This window comes from Mytilus edulis, chromosome 1, assembly GCF_963676685.1.
Source record: "Mytilus edulis chromosome 1, xbMytEdul2.2, whole genome shotgun sequence".
NCBI lineage: Eukaryota > Metazoa > Mollusca > Bivalvia > Mytilida > Mytilidae > Mytilus > Mytilus edulis.
In genome coordinates, this window is record NC_092344.1 from 102803295 (window position 1) to 102819547 (window position 16253).

At 31.5% G+C, this 16253-nt stretch overlaps 2 protein-coding genes across 2 annotated transcripts in view; both read left to right on the forward strand.

Annotated features, from left to right (window-relative positions):
* LOC139516491 (uncharacterized) overlaps window positions 1-16253 on the forward strand; it is a 735418-nt gene that overhangs the window by 554404 nt on the left and 164761 nt on the right. The gene's annotated exons all lie outside the window — the stretch shown is intronic.
* LOC139498671 (GTP-binding protein Di-Ras2-like) overlaps window positions 4038-16253 on the forward strand; it is a 58897-nt gene continuing 46681 nt past the window's right edge. Inside the window, exon 1 of the mRNA XM_071287180.1 lies at window positions 4038-4538. Coding sequence (XP_071143281.1) covers window positions 4452-4538 — 87 coding nt within the window. The 5' untranslated portion in view covers window positions 4038-4451. The remainder of the gene's footprint in view (window positions 4539-16253) is intronic.

A 16253-nucleotide genomic window follows, 5' to 3' on the forward strand; every position in this document is an offset into this window, starting at 1 on the left:
ATATTTCGAAAAATTAAGGATTTTCTATTTCCCAGGAATAGATTACCTCAGCCGGATTTCGCACACTTTTTTGGAATTTTGGGTCCTCAATGCTCTTCAACTTTGTGCTTGTTTGGCTTTATAACTGTATTGACCTGAACGTGACAGATGAGTCTTATGTAAACGAAACGCGCGTTTAGCGTATCAAATTATAATCCTGGTACCTTTGAAAACTATTTACACCACTGGTTCGATGCCACTGCTTGTGGACGTTTCGTCCCCGAGGGTATCACCAGCCCAGTAGTCAGCATTTCGGTGTTGACATGAATATCACTTATATGGTCATTTTTATAAATTTCTTGTTACAAAACTTTAAATATTTCGAAAAACTAAGATTTTTCATATCCCAGGAATAGATTACCTTAGCCGTATTTGGCATAACTTTTTGGAATTTTGGGTCCTCATTACTCTTCAACTTTGTACTTGTTTGTCTTTATAACTATTTTGATCTGAGCGACAACTAGTTACCTTACAAAGTGGAGAAATCGTCTCGTCCAAGAAATGTTTACAAGGTAATAAATTTTTAACAAGAACAAATTCTTTGCATTTGTGGACCTTCAGAAAATAATTAAAGGCATCAGTAAGTTCAATCATCATCCCTTTGTTGATAATTAAAAGTGTTTTTATGGTTCCAAAATACTGTTGTCTGAGTAATGATTTTTCTATAGATGTTAATTAATTACTTGAATATATGTTAGACAGTTTACATTATTAGTACATGTAGTAAAAAAGCTATGAATTTTGGTATACAATTTCTTGGACTATTATCTAGTCATATTGTTATTTGGATGGAGAGTTGTCTCATTGGCACTCATACTACATCTTCATATATGTATTTATGTAATAATGTTAAGGGTTTTACGTTCATGAGCGTTAGTTAACGACCCACAACACATACAATGAGTACAATTTTGTGTTTCCATGTTGTAAATGTTTTACTAAGTTAGTACTCTAGTATCGCTCGGTAAACCAACGAATACCCGAGTTGACATCCAAAATAACAATCTTTACGTGCATCAAATTATTTTGTTTTTTATTTATCTGGATTAGGAACGCTAAAACCTAAACATTAGAAACCAAGAAATTTGTAAATACGTAGAAACATGAGAGCTACTCGATCAAAAGGAACATAAAAAGAATAGCCAAATTCGTATTAAGTCAATTTGCTCGAGGAATTTAGATCCTTAGTTTCTCGATAATATCTAAATATATCGAAGGTGGTATTTAGAATAGCATTCTTTTTTTAAGAATAGTGAAACGGAGAAAAGTATACAAGCAGTAAACCAACAAATCATTTAACTACAACGAACGCCTATAAATCATCACGAGACGGCACCATATAAAAAGTCAAATAAGAAAAAATACCAAACTCCGAGGAAAATTCCCAAATCAAATGGTCAAAACAAAAGCTCAAACAAAGCAAATGAATAGACAACAATTGTTATATTCCTGACTTGGTACAGGCACTTTCTTTTATAGAAAATGGTGGATTAAATCTGGTTTTATAGCTAGCTAAACCTCTTAAATGTATGACAGTTGGTAAAATTCCATTATATTGACAACGATTTGTGAACAAAACATACATACATAAAAATGACAAATGTAAAATAATTTGAACGAGAAAACTAACGGCCTCATTCATGTATGTACAACAATGAACGAAAAACAAATGTGTAACACAGCAACAAACGACAACTACTTTATTACAAGCTCCTGACTTGGGACAGACACATACAAAATTAATGACATTGCTGTCCATGGTAAGGGGAGGATTGGTCGCTACTTTATATATTTTGCCTGCCTCGTGAACGACAGGATTTATTAATTCAGCGGTTGTTGTTGGTTAGTCTTTTGTTTTTCCTCTGTATCGTTTTGACATAAATAGTTATCAAAGGTACCAGGATTATAATTTAGTACGCCAGACACGCGTTTCGTCTACATAAATAAAGGCAACAGTAGTATACCGCTGTTCAAAACTCATAAATCCAGGGACAAAAAACAAAATCGGGGTAACAAACTAAAACCGAGGGAAACGCATTAAATATAAGAGGAGAACAACGACATAACACCGAAACGTAACACACACAGAAACGGACCAAGCATCAGACAAAACACCACGAGAATAACAAATATAACAAGAAAACCAAATACATGAATTTGGGATAGACAAGTACCGTGCCACGTCTGATCTCAATATCTCAAAAATAAGAGAAAACACAAACGACTCAACGTTAAAATGCAACACACACAGAAACGAACAATAATATAACAATGGCCATCATCAGTGACGCTCATATCAAAATATTTATAAAGCCAAACAAGTACAAAGTTGAAGAGCATTGAGTATCCAAAATTCCAAAAAGTGGTGCCAAATACGGCTAAGGTAATGTATACCTGGGATAAGAAAATCCTTAGTTTTTCGAAAATTCAGTTTTGTAAACAGGAAATTTAATAAAATGACCACATTATTAATATTCATGTCAACACCGAAGTGTTGACTACTGGGATGGTGATACCCTCGGGGACGAAACGTCCATCAGCAGTGGCATCGACCCAGTGGTGAAAATAGTTATCAAAGGTACCAGGATTATAATTTAGTACGCCAGACGCGTAAAATCGGTCGTTTTTGTTTTAATTGTTTCACATTTTGTCATTGCCTTTTAAATATCCATTGCCTTTTATAGCTGACTTTACCTCCTTATACTATACTATAATGTATATAAAGTTCCTAGATTTTCTACGTTTCATTACATGATCCCTTCCTTCACAAAAGCGCTTCGCACACACGAAATATAAATTAGTACCATTTCCACAGTGATTTCCATATACATTTTTTACGGTATGAGTTATGGTCAATGCTAAAGACCGTACGGTGAACTATAGTTGTTTACGTCATTGTCATCTCTGATGGATAATTGGCAATCATATTTTATTTATTTAGTTCTGTATACCGTCTCATACAGTTATATGAGCTAGGATTATACTGTTGCTTTCAAGATCTACATATAATGTTGCAGACACAAATTATCTCTATGTGGAATGGAGTGACTAATTGGAAACAAAGATCTAAATTTTAATAATGTCCTTCTAAAAGCAAGAACAAAATGTTTTATAATTGGATTTTCAATTAAGTTTGTTTCAAAATTATTTATGAATACATAGATTGATCCATTGTTAACTTAAAAGCCTGCTAGCTGATATATTTAATTTGAAAATTGTTTAATACAGTAAATCAGTTTTATTAAACAATACTAAGAATTGATCTGTTGATTTTAAAACAAAAGCAATAGATTATTAAATGAAACAATGGTTTAACTGAGGTAACAATGTTCTTTATTGTGAATTGTATCATTCACGATTAACAGACATTGAAAAATATTCTATAGCAAGGGTATTGGGTAGACAATATGTAGCTCAATGCGTTGGTTGGAAAACTGAACAAAAGACATAAATCAAACTGTACAGTTGGTTTTTTTTCTCTTTATTTTCCCCGTTTTAAATATACGCTCGATACTCGTGCATCTTATATGACAGACTAAAAGATTTTAAAACATTTGCATCTACTTTCTATGCTCTTTAGTTCGATTTAGTTCAAATTTATTTCAGATTGAAATTTGGGTTAACATCTAAAATAAATAATAGTTTTAAATGCCCACATACATTTTCTGCTCTTTAAATTAAGGTTACAATATCAGAAAAACAATAATCCCAATCAATATTTTTCTTTATTCATTCGTCAAAAGAAATGGAAATTTTAAGCAATAGAGTAACTTCATCCATGCTACTAACATATCTTAATAGCAATATCGACCGTTCGAATCAGTTTGACAAATTGTATATCTGAAGGAAAATTATATAGCCAAAACAATATTGGACTAATCTCTTAAATATCCTCTGCTCTCATCCAGGCATACTCGAATGATCCGCAAGAAAATCAAGTCAACGTTAATTGTATTTTATAGGAAAATATGATTGTCAATAATATGATACGGTTTTACGTAGGGTAACGTATAGCTAATATTAAGTTGCAATCACTTCACACACCGTGGACAATAAATCGATTCTAAGCTATCAAATTGGTTTGTTCACTCATTTTACCATTTTGACGGTTGTAGATTTTCAATTTAGGGCTTGGTTTAGATAAATGCATATCTTTGATTCCCTTTGTAGCATCGATTTAAATAACAACTATACAAGTGTACATCAGTGATTGCAGATTTCATATTTCCTTTGATTCCAAGAAGTCGTGATGTAAAAACTGTAATACAAAGAAGGCGACAGACTTGTTGAATATTGGATATATTGTGACTGATTTTCTGTGTACAAGAAAAGATTACTTAAGTATATCGTCGCCATACAGATGAAATACGACAAAAGGATTACAGCCCTTTTCCAAGAGGGGTCTTGAACACATGGCCGCTTCCGGTAGAGCTGTGAGGTCAAATTCAAAATCTACAGGAATGAATACTGATATAGATATATGGCAACCTAGGGAAAAGGTAAGACTTTCTTATAACATAATTAGATAATAAAAACTAATCATACATAACTCTATATTGAAGATTTGTTTTTCAAATCAAATAACATCCTACCAATACTTATATAATAAGGACGAGGTTTGTCATATTTCTATTTGATGAATTTGAATTTCCGAAGAACCATAGAAACATTCCTATAGTTTCAGAATAAGCAATTCACAGACAGGCACCTATCTTCGTTAAAAATAATAAGCAGTGTATGCACCCACAAAAAGAGCATTTGAACACACTGCTTGCACCTAAAGTTAAACCAATGTATTCCCCTTATTGGAGAGAAGTGCATTTCAGCACCAATAAACATAAAGTCAATAATTTCAAGTTCTTGGGTACTGTCATGAAATACTACATGCGAAAATGTAGTAACGTATTTGGAGATTATTCTTAAAATTTAGGTTCATATGCTTTTGGTGTTCATAACATGAGCACTAAAGAACAATATGTGTTGAAATATTAAATAGGTTGATTTAACCGTGCTGGTGAAATTTTATCTTGTGAAAAGTTTGAAGCATTTGCCAGTAACAATATGTCTGCACCAGTGCATTTGTAATGGCGCTATTGGAACGTTTAATAAATCCTTGAGCTATAGACATACAGATTTTTGAACATTCACTAGAGATTAAACTTTAGGGAATAGAGAGACACATTTTGAAATATACCCAATCAAATTTAGGTTTTGTTATTAAAATGCATTGTTAGATCTGAAAAAGGATAGCGAAATTTGATTTATATTTATACGTATATTTAGTTATTCGTGTGGTCTCTTGTGTTTTCATGGGTTTAAGAAATGTCACCGCTGGTTTCTTATTATGCAGACATTGTCCAATTCGACTGATGCAACGATTTAAATATTCATATGCAACTACGAAGTTCTAACACTGTTCGGACTGTTTTAAGACATAATCTCTAATTTAAGACGGTTTATGATTTACTAGACCGGTTGGTTATTTGTGTGGTTCGCTTATTTCAAGTTCTTTGTTGGTAAATATTCAATTTTGACTTTAAATATTATTGCGTTCATTTTCCCTTTTTTGTTGGTAAACTGACTAAAATGGAAAATCTAAAGTTGTCCACTAGCTTTCCTCGCTGGATAATTGTGGGTTTTGTTTTGGTTTTTTTTAGGGAAGGGGGGGGGGGGGTCACCAGTGGAAATATTCGGGGTTCTTTTTCGGTCAAGTCTATGCAAATCTTAATAAACCAGGAGAAGAGCTTGACAAATGTCTGTCTTGGATTTAAGCTGTTACTATAAAAGTATGTATGATTATAGGCACCAGTAAGTTTTTTTAAAGACGGATAATTAGATATAGGAAGATGTGGTATGAGTGCCAATGAGACAACTCTCCATCCAAATAACAATTTATAAAAGTAAACCATTATAGGTCAAGGTACGGCCTTCAACACGGAGCCTTGACTCACACCGAACAGCAAGCTATAAAGGGCCCCAAAAATTAACAATGTAAAACCCTTCAAACGGGAAAACCAACGGTCTAATCTAGAATGAAATTCAAAACAGTGTGGATGTGGCCATTGATTGACACATTAAATTCATCCATTGACTGGAAAATTTACATGAACGTTTGTCTGTAACGACCACTGTTCACGACGTACCTACGATAGACATTTAAACTGTGGGGTCACAAAAGGTTTTTTAACGCCTTTAATTATAAAATAATTCGAAAAATTAATCAGGAATAACCTTTATGTTTTGATTTATATAATTGATATAAATCAAAACATCGTGTTATTTCTGATTAATTTTTCGAATTACTTAATTAAGGTGTTGAGAACCTTTGGTGACCCCATAGTTTAAGTGTCTTTAAAAAGTACATAGAGAGCAATGGTCGTTACATACAAACGTTCACCTAAATTGTCCCAGTCAATGGATGAATTTAATGTGTCAATCAATGGCCACAGCCACACTGTTTTGAATTTCATTCTATATAAAAACGAGAAACGAGAAACACGTATGACTTACATAAACAAACTACTGTACATCAGATTCCTGACTTAGGACAGGTGTAAACATAAGCATTGTATGAAATGAAAGAAAAATAAGCTAAACATTTGATTAAAAGAGCAAAAAAAAATTGAACAATGTATAATAAACAAAACTTTCATGGAAGCCTTTCATTTGCACCAGTATAATTACTTTTCATTGTAATTGAAAGCGAAAAACTTTGTAAATCTGATTGATTTTGAAAAGAATTAACATGCATAGATCGATGAGAATCTAGAATTCACTTTCTTAAGAATAATCTAGTGTAACCAATGTTATTCCGTCCATACTTGATGAATACCGAGTGGTTTTGTCATTAACGATACTAAAGCCATGAGATTCTCAATGTATTATGTCCTTGATTGTGGTTTCTCCTCTCTAAGTACCATGTCAAGGAAACACTTAATTGACTATATGTATGGAACGTTAAAGATTCTATAAGATGTGAACTTCTTTGTATCAGCACTGCACATCGCATTTATTGCTAACTTCTGCAATTGTTTTGACAGCATAGTAAGGAATAGAAAATGATTATAAATTAAAACAATTATGGTCCGTTATGAATTCCGCTTATGTAAAACATTCATCCACATGAAAAGGATTTAATTGAACGTAATATTGTTATTGATTAAAAAAAAGCCTTTGAAATTGGTTAAAATTGTTATTGTTTTTTTAATCAAAAGTGTATAATGGCCTTGTCATTGAAGAAACAAAATACGATTGTTATTTTTATCTTAATGTTGTTAATAAAGCAAACAATTTCAAGACTGGTATTTTTATCTTTCTTCTGACACTCTTTAATGTTGCAGTTATGAAATTTTTGTTAAATTTCTACACATGCGTCTTGAGTTTAATTATGAAACACAACTGAACTCTTTCGTTTGGTATGTTTTTTAGTTTCCTACACCAGTATGTAAAAATGTGTAGTAGATGTCCTTCGTAACAATTTTCAATTGTACACCCTAATATGAAAATGAGTAAAGGAACTCTTGATAAGAAAAAAATTCGTTATCTTGGTGTATTCAATAGTACTCTGCCTCACATCAGGGTGTCGTAATTGCTTAGAAAATTCCCTACACCCCAGACAAACACCAAAATAACTATTTTTATTTTACACAAATGACGTTTACCCAATTTCTTCTTTGATTAATTTTCAAGTTATATCGATAAGTTGTTTTATTCACACGGTATTTAGTTGACATTTTAATTAATTTCCCATGTCATGATGTATTTCGTTATAAGGATTGTTGGTTTGTTTAATAATGTATTTCATCTTTATGTCGCGATACTATGTATCGCATTAACACAGACTCTTGGGATCACTCATTAATTGAACACTAAAGGTTATATGCATTTTAAATGATTAATATGTATTCATTTTAGTATGTGGGAACTCAATGTTACATTTGGAAATCAGCGCATTTTTTACTATCAACAGTTTTTTTTAAATTAATTCAAGTTTCAGAATGGTAACACATAGCTTTCAAATCTAATTATACAGTTTTTTCTTTGGTTTTCATTAACAGCAAACTTTATTTTTCATAGAAAAAGTCCGGACTTACTTTGTATTGAAATCTTGTTGTTTCTGGGGTTTTCTTTGAGATTTGATTTTTACAAGTTACAATATATGGATGATTAAAAAAAAATACACAACACTAAATCATTTTACAATGACCGATTGGACAACAGACCAAGGATAAAATACACGATCTAAATAGTTTTGTTTTGTTACAGGTTTAAAATATGTATAGTAGGGTTAAAATAAGAAGCGTTTACAATGTTTCAGGTTTTGGGGCAAATTGGATATTTGGTTGTTGCAAATTGATTACTAGTAATCAATTATATGAGAGTGTCAAGTTTATAATTATATATCGGCATACCTTTTTTTTTATGAATGTAGATCTTGCGTTTTTGAATGTTTTGAATATTTGATATTACCATAACAGAAACATAGAGCTGTCTTGATTGCCTGTGTATTCGCGAATAGTCAATGGAACAGAGGCATGAGAGGTGTTGTCGACAAATAATGTTGCTCATGCATAATAGATCATACGTTTGTTGTACTATAACACATCATAACATAGTTAGGGCAACCCCCGGAGAGTGTGGTGTCTGTCAATTCAATCAACAATTTATGCATTATGAAAGTAATATTGTATAGATAGTTTACTTAGCTCTTGATGATGGGGTTTAGTTTTTAATATGTAAAAGGCGTTCATGTGATATTGCATGTATCGTCACAATCGTTACTGGAAAGTAACATTGCATATGGAAAGATAAATGCAATATGTAGCTGATACAGTTTTTCAACCAGAATTATTTACATTACAAACTGAAATGTATTGATAAAAATTGTTAAATTATTATAAATACATGTAATTAGTGACGGACATATCCCTTTTATCATCTATACACTTATTGTATTCTGTTAAATGTTGTATATTTTCTGTATTTGGCACATCCTTGTGCAAGTGTGCTAACGTAAGACTGATTTGTTTTCAAATTAAGCTTAACACATAGTTTGGCGAAGAAGAAGGTGTACTTATGTCACTCCATATCCCTTGAATTTAAAACTACCAATGCACAAACTTTCAAATTACATCCTTCAGATGTTCACAAGATATAAAAGAGAGGAGAAAATAAACTGCCATGTCAAAGAAAAGGAGGGAAAAAGAAAATAAACAACAGTATATAAAACACAGCATAGAAAAACAAATGTTCATATATGTGCTTATCGACATAATAAACAGTCTTACCCCACAGAACATTGCACATAAAGGTTGCTCCATTTAAGATATGAATGTAAAGTTATTTTGGGGTTACTCTGTTGCTCATGAATAACTTAATCAATAACAAAATTTAAAGTAACCATTTTGGATATATACATAGGAGATGTGGGATAATCAGACCGCATTTGGATATATACATAGGAGATGTGGGATAATCAGACCGCATTTCAACGAACAAAAAATACCAAATTACTTTATATATAGGGGAACATGTCGTCTTCCAAATAGATAGGTGTCTACTCAATATATCAAGCTCAAAATCATTCCCAGTCTTTCAATGTTGTGAATGAGTTTAACTGAACTATCATACCTTTGTGTCTAAATTCTAATTCTACAAGAAGAAAAAAATGACATATAGGGAAACTGTTGTTGCCGAGTTTCGTAACTTTGCACAGGAACATGAAAAAGTGGCGGTGTTAGACTAACTATTGAGATGTTAACCAATTGTTTATTACCGATCAAAAGGATAAATACAGGGGTGTCATAGCCGATTATGTGGTATGGAGTTTGCTTATTACTAAAGGTCGACCCGACTCGTACGGTGACTTATTGTTTCTAACATCTAAGTCAATTGTCTCTAGTGGAAATTTGTTTTTTTGATTGCCGATTGGCAATCAAACTACATCTACTTGATTTTGTATATATCATTATATTGTTTTATATTTATTGGATTAAAGGAACTTAAATATTAAGCAACTGCCAATTATAAAATTTTACAAAATGTTTTGAGAAAAAACTATTGAAATTTACTCGATTTCATACAAAGTAGTAAAATGCTTTTGTAACCTTTACTATTACAACTATAATGAAATACGTTTCAGCGAATTAGTCTGTCTGAGTCATTTTATGTTAGCAGAAATATTTGCTTTTCGTTCATTATTTTGTACATGAATCCGGCAGTTGTTTTTTTATCGTTTGAATTGTTAAATATTTGTCATTTCGGGTCTTTTAAAGCTAACTACGCGATATGAGTTTTATACTCAATTTTGAAAGTCATACGGAGACCTATAATTGTTAATTTCTGTGTCATTATGTCTCTCGTGGAGAGTTGCCTCATTGACAATCATACCACATCTTCTTATTTTTACATTACATATATTTTTTTGCATTGCGTCAATTTTTCAATATATAAGTTGTTTCCTCCTTCCTCAGGATATTGTAATAATTTTCAACTTCCTCGACAGCATGTATTAAATCAAAGATTTCGAATATAATTGAAAATAGTAAAAATAATTACACTAGAGCTAAGAAGGTGCTTATTCGAATCAATGACGTTAGAACAAATTCATTCTAGTATATTACATTTATTTCTTTTGCGTAAGCTCATTCCTTCCAATGAAAATCTCACGCCACCGATTAGTAATTCATAAGCAAGCATTTGACAAAGAACTGCCATGGTAAAAAATGAATATTTTTGTTACATGTCTTTTATTTCTATCAGTAAAAAATATTGTCTCTATTTCTAACAGTAAAATTGTTGTCTTTATTTATTTAAGGAATGACTGTAATATTTTTTCTGTCTATTCGAAATAACATCAAAATTGTGGTGCAAACTGAATAACCCGCGTAGCGGGTTATTTTAAAGTGTGCACCACATTTTTAATGTTATTTCGAATAGACAGAAAAATATAAGTCATTTCTTATAATTTAATTCTAAACTCCATTTTAAAACGGAGTAAACCATGAAAAAACGTTGGCGATGTCAGGGTCACATGACAAAATTATGTTTATGAGCTGATAAAAAACAATGTCAGCCAATCAGAAGACGCGTTACCTCCAAGTATGTAGGAGTAAATATTATTGTCTTAATTTCTATCAGTAAACATTGTTGTCTTTAATTTCTATCTGTAAACAGTGTTGTCTTTATTTTTGTCAGTGCACATTGTTGTCTTTATTTATATATGAGTAAACTTTGTTTGTCTTTATTTTTTTTCGCAGTAGACATTGTTGTTTCTTGTCCTTATTCTATCAGAAAACATTGTTATTTCTTGTCTTATATCTTGCATTATACATTGCTGTCTTTTGTCTTTAGATTTAGCAGTAGACAGTATTGTCTCTTGTCTTAATGTAAGCTGTTGACATTGTTGTTTCTTGTCTTTATTTCTAGCAGTAAACATTATTGTCTCGTGACGTTATTTAAAGCAGTTGACATTATTGTCTATTTCTTTATTTCTAGCAGTAGTCATTGCTGTATTTTGTCTCTTTTTCTAGCAGTAAAACACTATCGTCTCGTGTATTTTAATTCTAGCCCAGTGGAGTAGTAAGATGTAGATTGCCACTAAATGACAGTACACAAGCCTGAAGTTAAAATCATATACTGCACGAACTGTTCTTTTATTTCGCAATAATTCAATTAAATGAACTATCTTTAATGAGAATACAGTAAATAAACTAACAATTTGTCGCCAATATAAAAAAAATCTCTTTGAGATTAGATTAGGTAAAACGTCAAAACTTCAATCACTTCGGATACCAGTTTTGAAAACCATTGCTACCTCGTTTTCTTATTGATTATCTGTTAAACCATGTTATTGGAATATGTTTGAACAAACGTATTATTTATCTTTCATTGTTTATTCAGACAAATGCATTAAAAGCTTGTTACAATGATATTTGGAGTTGTCAATTTTTGTCATATATTGATAAAACAAATAGTATGCCTACTATCTAACGAACATACACCTTACTCTCGTGTAAGTTTATCTTAGAATATTTAGGCTTCTCTGGTTTCGATATTCCAATTTTTTTATGTATTAATTTTCCCAAATGTATATCTAATGTTATCAAAGAAGTACGCGTTGCACGCATACACTAAAATCTGTATCAAACGAATACAGTTTACTAAAGACAATATTCTCAAATAAGACACATATGAAGTTAGGGAATTAAATATTGTCAAATAATAAGAATGATTGAATCATTTCCAAACGTCTGTCTGTTAAGTAAATACTAATAAATCAATATGTCCAATTTGATAGCTCTAAGTGGTGGTTTATATGTAATCGTTGGAGATATTGACCAGAATCCTTTTCAAAATGACATAAAAGTCAAACAACATGCAATATTTCTCATATCGTATTTAGAATGCCAATGATGTTTGCTTTATTGTTGTGGCATTTTATCGATAATTTTCTACATGTATGAAGTGATTTTCCCCATACTTACAGAACAATATGTGATATAAATAGGTGATATGCCAATGGTTTATTAGTTTGGCCTATTCTGATATTTGATTCGAAGTTGTTACTTTTTCCAGTGGCTATCCTATTGAGTAGTAAAGGTGACGTAAAACTTGTTTTCCTCTGTGGTATCGAAGATGTGTTTATTTTTTCAAAAGAAAAACAAAATTATCATATTTTTTTACCTTAAAATATTCTATTACAAAATCTTACTCAATAGATAATTGGCAAAATTAGTCAATTAACGTTACCTACGTAAAAATGATAAATCCTAAAGGCAGGGATTTCGTTACCAATTCGTTACCATATTGCTTTCGGTATATTGAGATACAACTGAGCATATATATTGTTTTGCATTTATAAAAACTCACCACCCTACATTCTGTCAATATAACACTTTTGTTTTGGCATGACACAAGGTAATGCTTTCTTCAGAATATTTATGACGTCTTTACACTAGATCCGCTGGAAAATTTGCTTATCATTCCTTAGTTTGGAAGAACATGATTTTGAACTTACTTTCAGTAACTGTGGGTTTTCTTATTTCGGTGCATTGTGTCTCATGTTTTTATGTTTGTTGTTTTTATGTTTCGTGCCAATCTGACGAGGCAAATCATTTCCAATTGAATTTTACATTTTTTGTTTTAATGTTGTGCTGTTATGCCACTACTCAACGTAGGGGGAGGGTTCTGCGTTCACCAGCATGTCCAACCCCGACATATTCTTCATTTGCACGTCTCAAGTCAGGAGCCTGTCGTTCAGTGGCTGTCGTTGGATGCTGACTATTTTCGTTTATTATCATATTTTATAAATAAGGCTGTAAAGTGTTTTATTTGAATTTCCCCCCACATATTGTCATATCAAAGAATTGACCTATAAAGGCTTAAATCAAATTCTGAATAGTTGTTTCAATTGGGAATATAACTTGTTTGCTTTTAGTTATTTGTCTAGTTTATTCATTGTTTGTAACTCGCTACGTGAATAACAGATATAAGAATAAGATGCCTGTACTTGGGATTTTTTATTCATAGAAAGTAATAGAGTTTATAATTTTATATACATGTATATCTATTTAAGAGGAGCAAAGGATACAAGAGGGAAATTTAAACTCATCTGTCGAAAGTGAACAGACAACGCCATGGCCATGACTAAAAAAGAAAAAGATCAACACACAAAACATAACATAGAAAAAAACTAAAGACTGAGTAACACGAATCCCACCAAAAACTTGGGAGATATCATGTGTTTCTGAAGAGTAAGCAGATTCTGCTCCACATGTGGCACTCGTCGTGTTGCTCATGTTATTACAAACCGGTCATAATTAAGTCTAATTCGATACGTCAGATTCGGGAAAAAGGATGCGGGGTTGTAGTTACGACATAAGGAACATATCCACTATCATCTGTGAAACAAATAATTCATAACGGTCAACCAACTTGTGATAGTGTCCGTAAAACTTACGAGGGGATGACTTTAACTTCACCACTTGAAATTCATGGTCTAAAAGCTTCTTTGTGCTCAGCAACCCTTAAATATCAAGGAAATATTGATAGGAAATAATAGCCCTGAAATATCAAATCAACTGGGAGATATATATTCCGTATGCAAATGCTTATACTTCTATACTTGTAAAGAAAAAAGCCATAATAAAAATACAATTCAACTTAAACTTTTCTGACATTTAAAATTTCAATTCTATGTCCGTTCATTTTCGTCCATTAGATTAAATTGATAAATTCAGTTGACAATTTGTGTCAATGCAGAATACAAGATCAATGAGATCTAATATTATTGACTTAATCATGGAAATATTCTATTTTATTCCTAAAACTTGTTCATATGCTTTTTTTCCACGCCAAAAGATTGTTATATGGCAAAACAGAATTGTCTCCCTTAGCCAGCAACATTCGGTTTTAGAAATTGTAAACCTCCATAATAACTCATGTAGGCTGCTAAGAATATCTATGTGTTTATTGGAGTGAAATTGAATTAAAATAAATGAATTCCAATTATGTTCTTCAATTCTCATCCATTTTTAAAAGATAATTTGCTAAACTGTCAAGTTTAAACAGGGATATATAAGTCTTTAAAAACATTTTTGATTACATCACAGGACAAAATAACGACAGGAGTCATCGATTCTACACGCTGCTGTGATATCATGGGAACCAATACACAAATCAATCTAATGTCTTTCAGCTAACCATTATTTTAAATTGCAAATTGTCAAAAGTAAATAAATTTTAGATTGAACAACTCAAATTAATGACATTATTTCAAATTATTTATCAGAGATCAATATAACGGTATTCGCCCCGGTGACTTTACTTGCATAACTCTATGAATAAAACATGATGGTGTGTTAAAGGCTATCATTTAGGAATCGATATTCCCTCTTCTGGGAATCAGAAAAATATATGTATTGACCAATCGAATCGATTAATACGCTGAATGTTGTTTCTATTGACCAATCATGATAATTAATTTGCGGGCTTATAAGTTCTCATAAGATTGAACGTTTTGAAATTGCACAAATCAAACTGCTGTTAAATGTCAAATATCACTTCAATTGATAAAAAAAACTTAATGAACTTAAACAAGGCATTTCCATATCTATATATAAAAAATCTATAATCCGAGAAAATGCAAAATAAGCATAATTTGTCACATGATAAGTATTGTCAGTAGTCCATTAATCTTAAATGTCACCACAGACACGGGCATAGCGAACTAGTTTGGTAATATACACATCGTCAAAAGGGACAAAATGAATATCACTGTCCAAAAGGAAAATTGATGATAGGTATCGATGAACCGTTTCTTTTTAATGTACGTTAGATGGATCTGTACTGATAACTCGTAGAAATACAGAAACAAGTCTGCTACATGTATTAAAGATTTAAAATATGTACCTTTAATAATATCCTAACAGTGCTAGTAAATATGTCTAGTAAACTTGCCTTTTTCATAACAGAAGAACACTTATTAATAGTACATATTGGTCATATACTAATATCTCTTTGCATGATTCGATACTTGTACATCCTTGGCTTTTATTGTTTTATTTTACTCTGAGATTTTACTTTGAGCGCTCATAATTAAGATAAATAAAGAAAACCGGATGCATTCAATTATAAAGTTATTAAGCCTTTCTCACTGGAATGTACAAACAAGGAAACATAGTGTAGATACGTGAACAAGTCAAAGGAGTACAGACATGTCATGCTTTTATTGTTTTCTAATAGTCTGCGCATCATGAATAACATTGTTTTAGTTCTTTTTAATTTTGATTTAGATATATTCTGAATATCATACACAAACAATGTTGAACTCCCAAGATCTGTTGCTGAGGTGAAGAAATTTCTGTTGTTGCAAACCGTTTACAGTCTTTTGTAATTTTTGACACTTTTTTTTAAACTCTACATAAACGGCTTTATCAATGCAAAATATCAGTTCCAATAATCGAGGAATATATTTGCTCTATTCATTAAAATATCTTTTCGCTATCAAAAATTACAAAAAGAAACAATTATTCTAAAAACTAAAAACATTGACTGAAACCATATTTTTTATTGACAATAAAGAAACAAACTTCCATCCATATAGAATTGTTTTCCTTGCTGTTATGAATCTTAGTCCGTTGAATATTCCATAAAGAGCCAACGAAACCTCTACGAGTTGGTTGATGCTAATTGTTGTAATTGATTATATGATG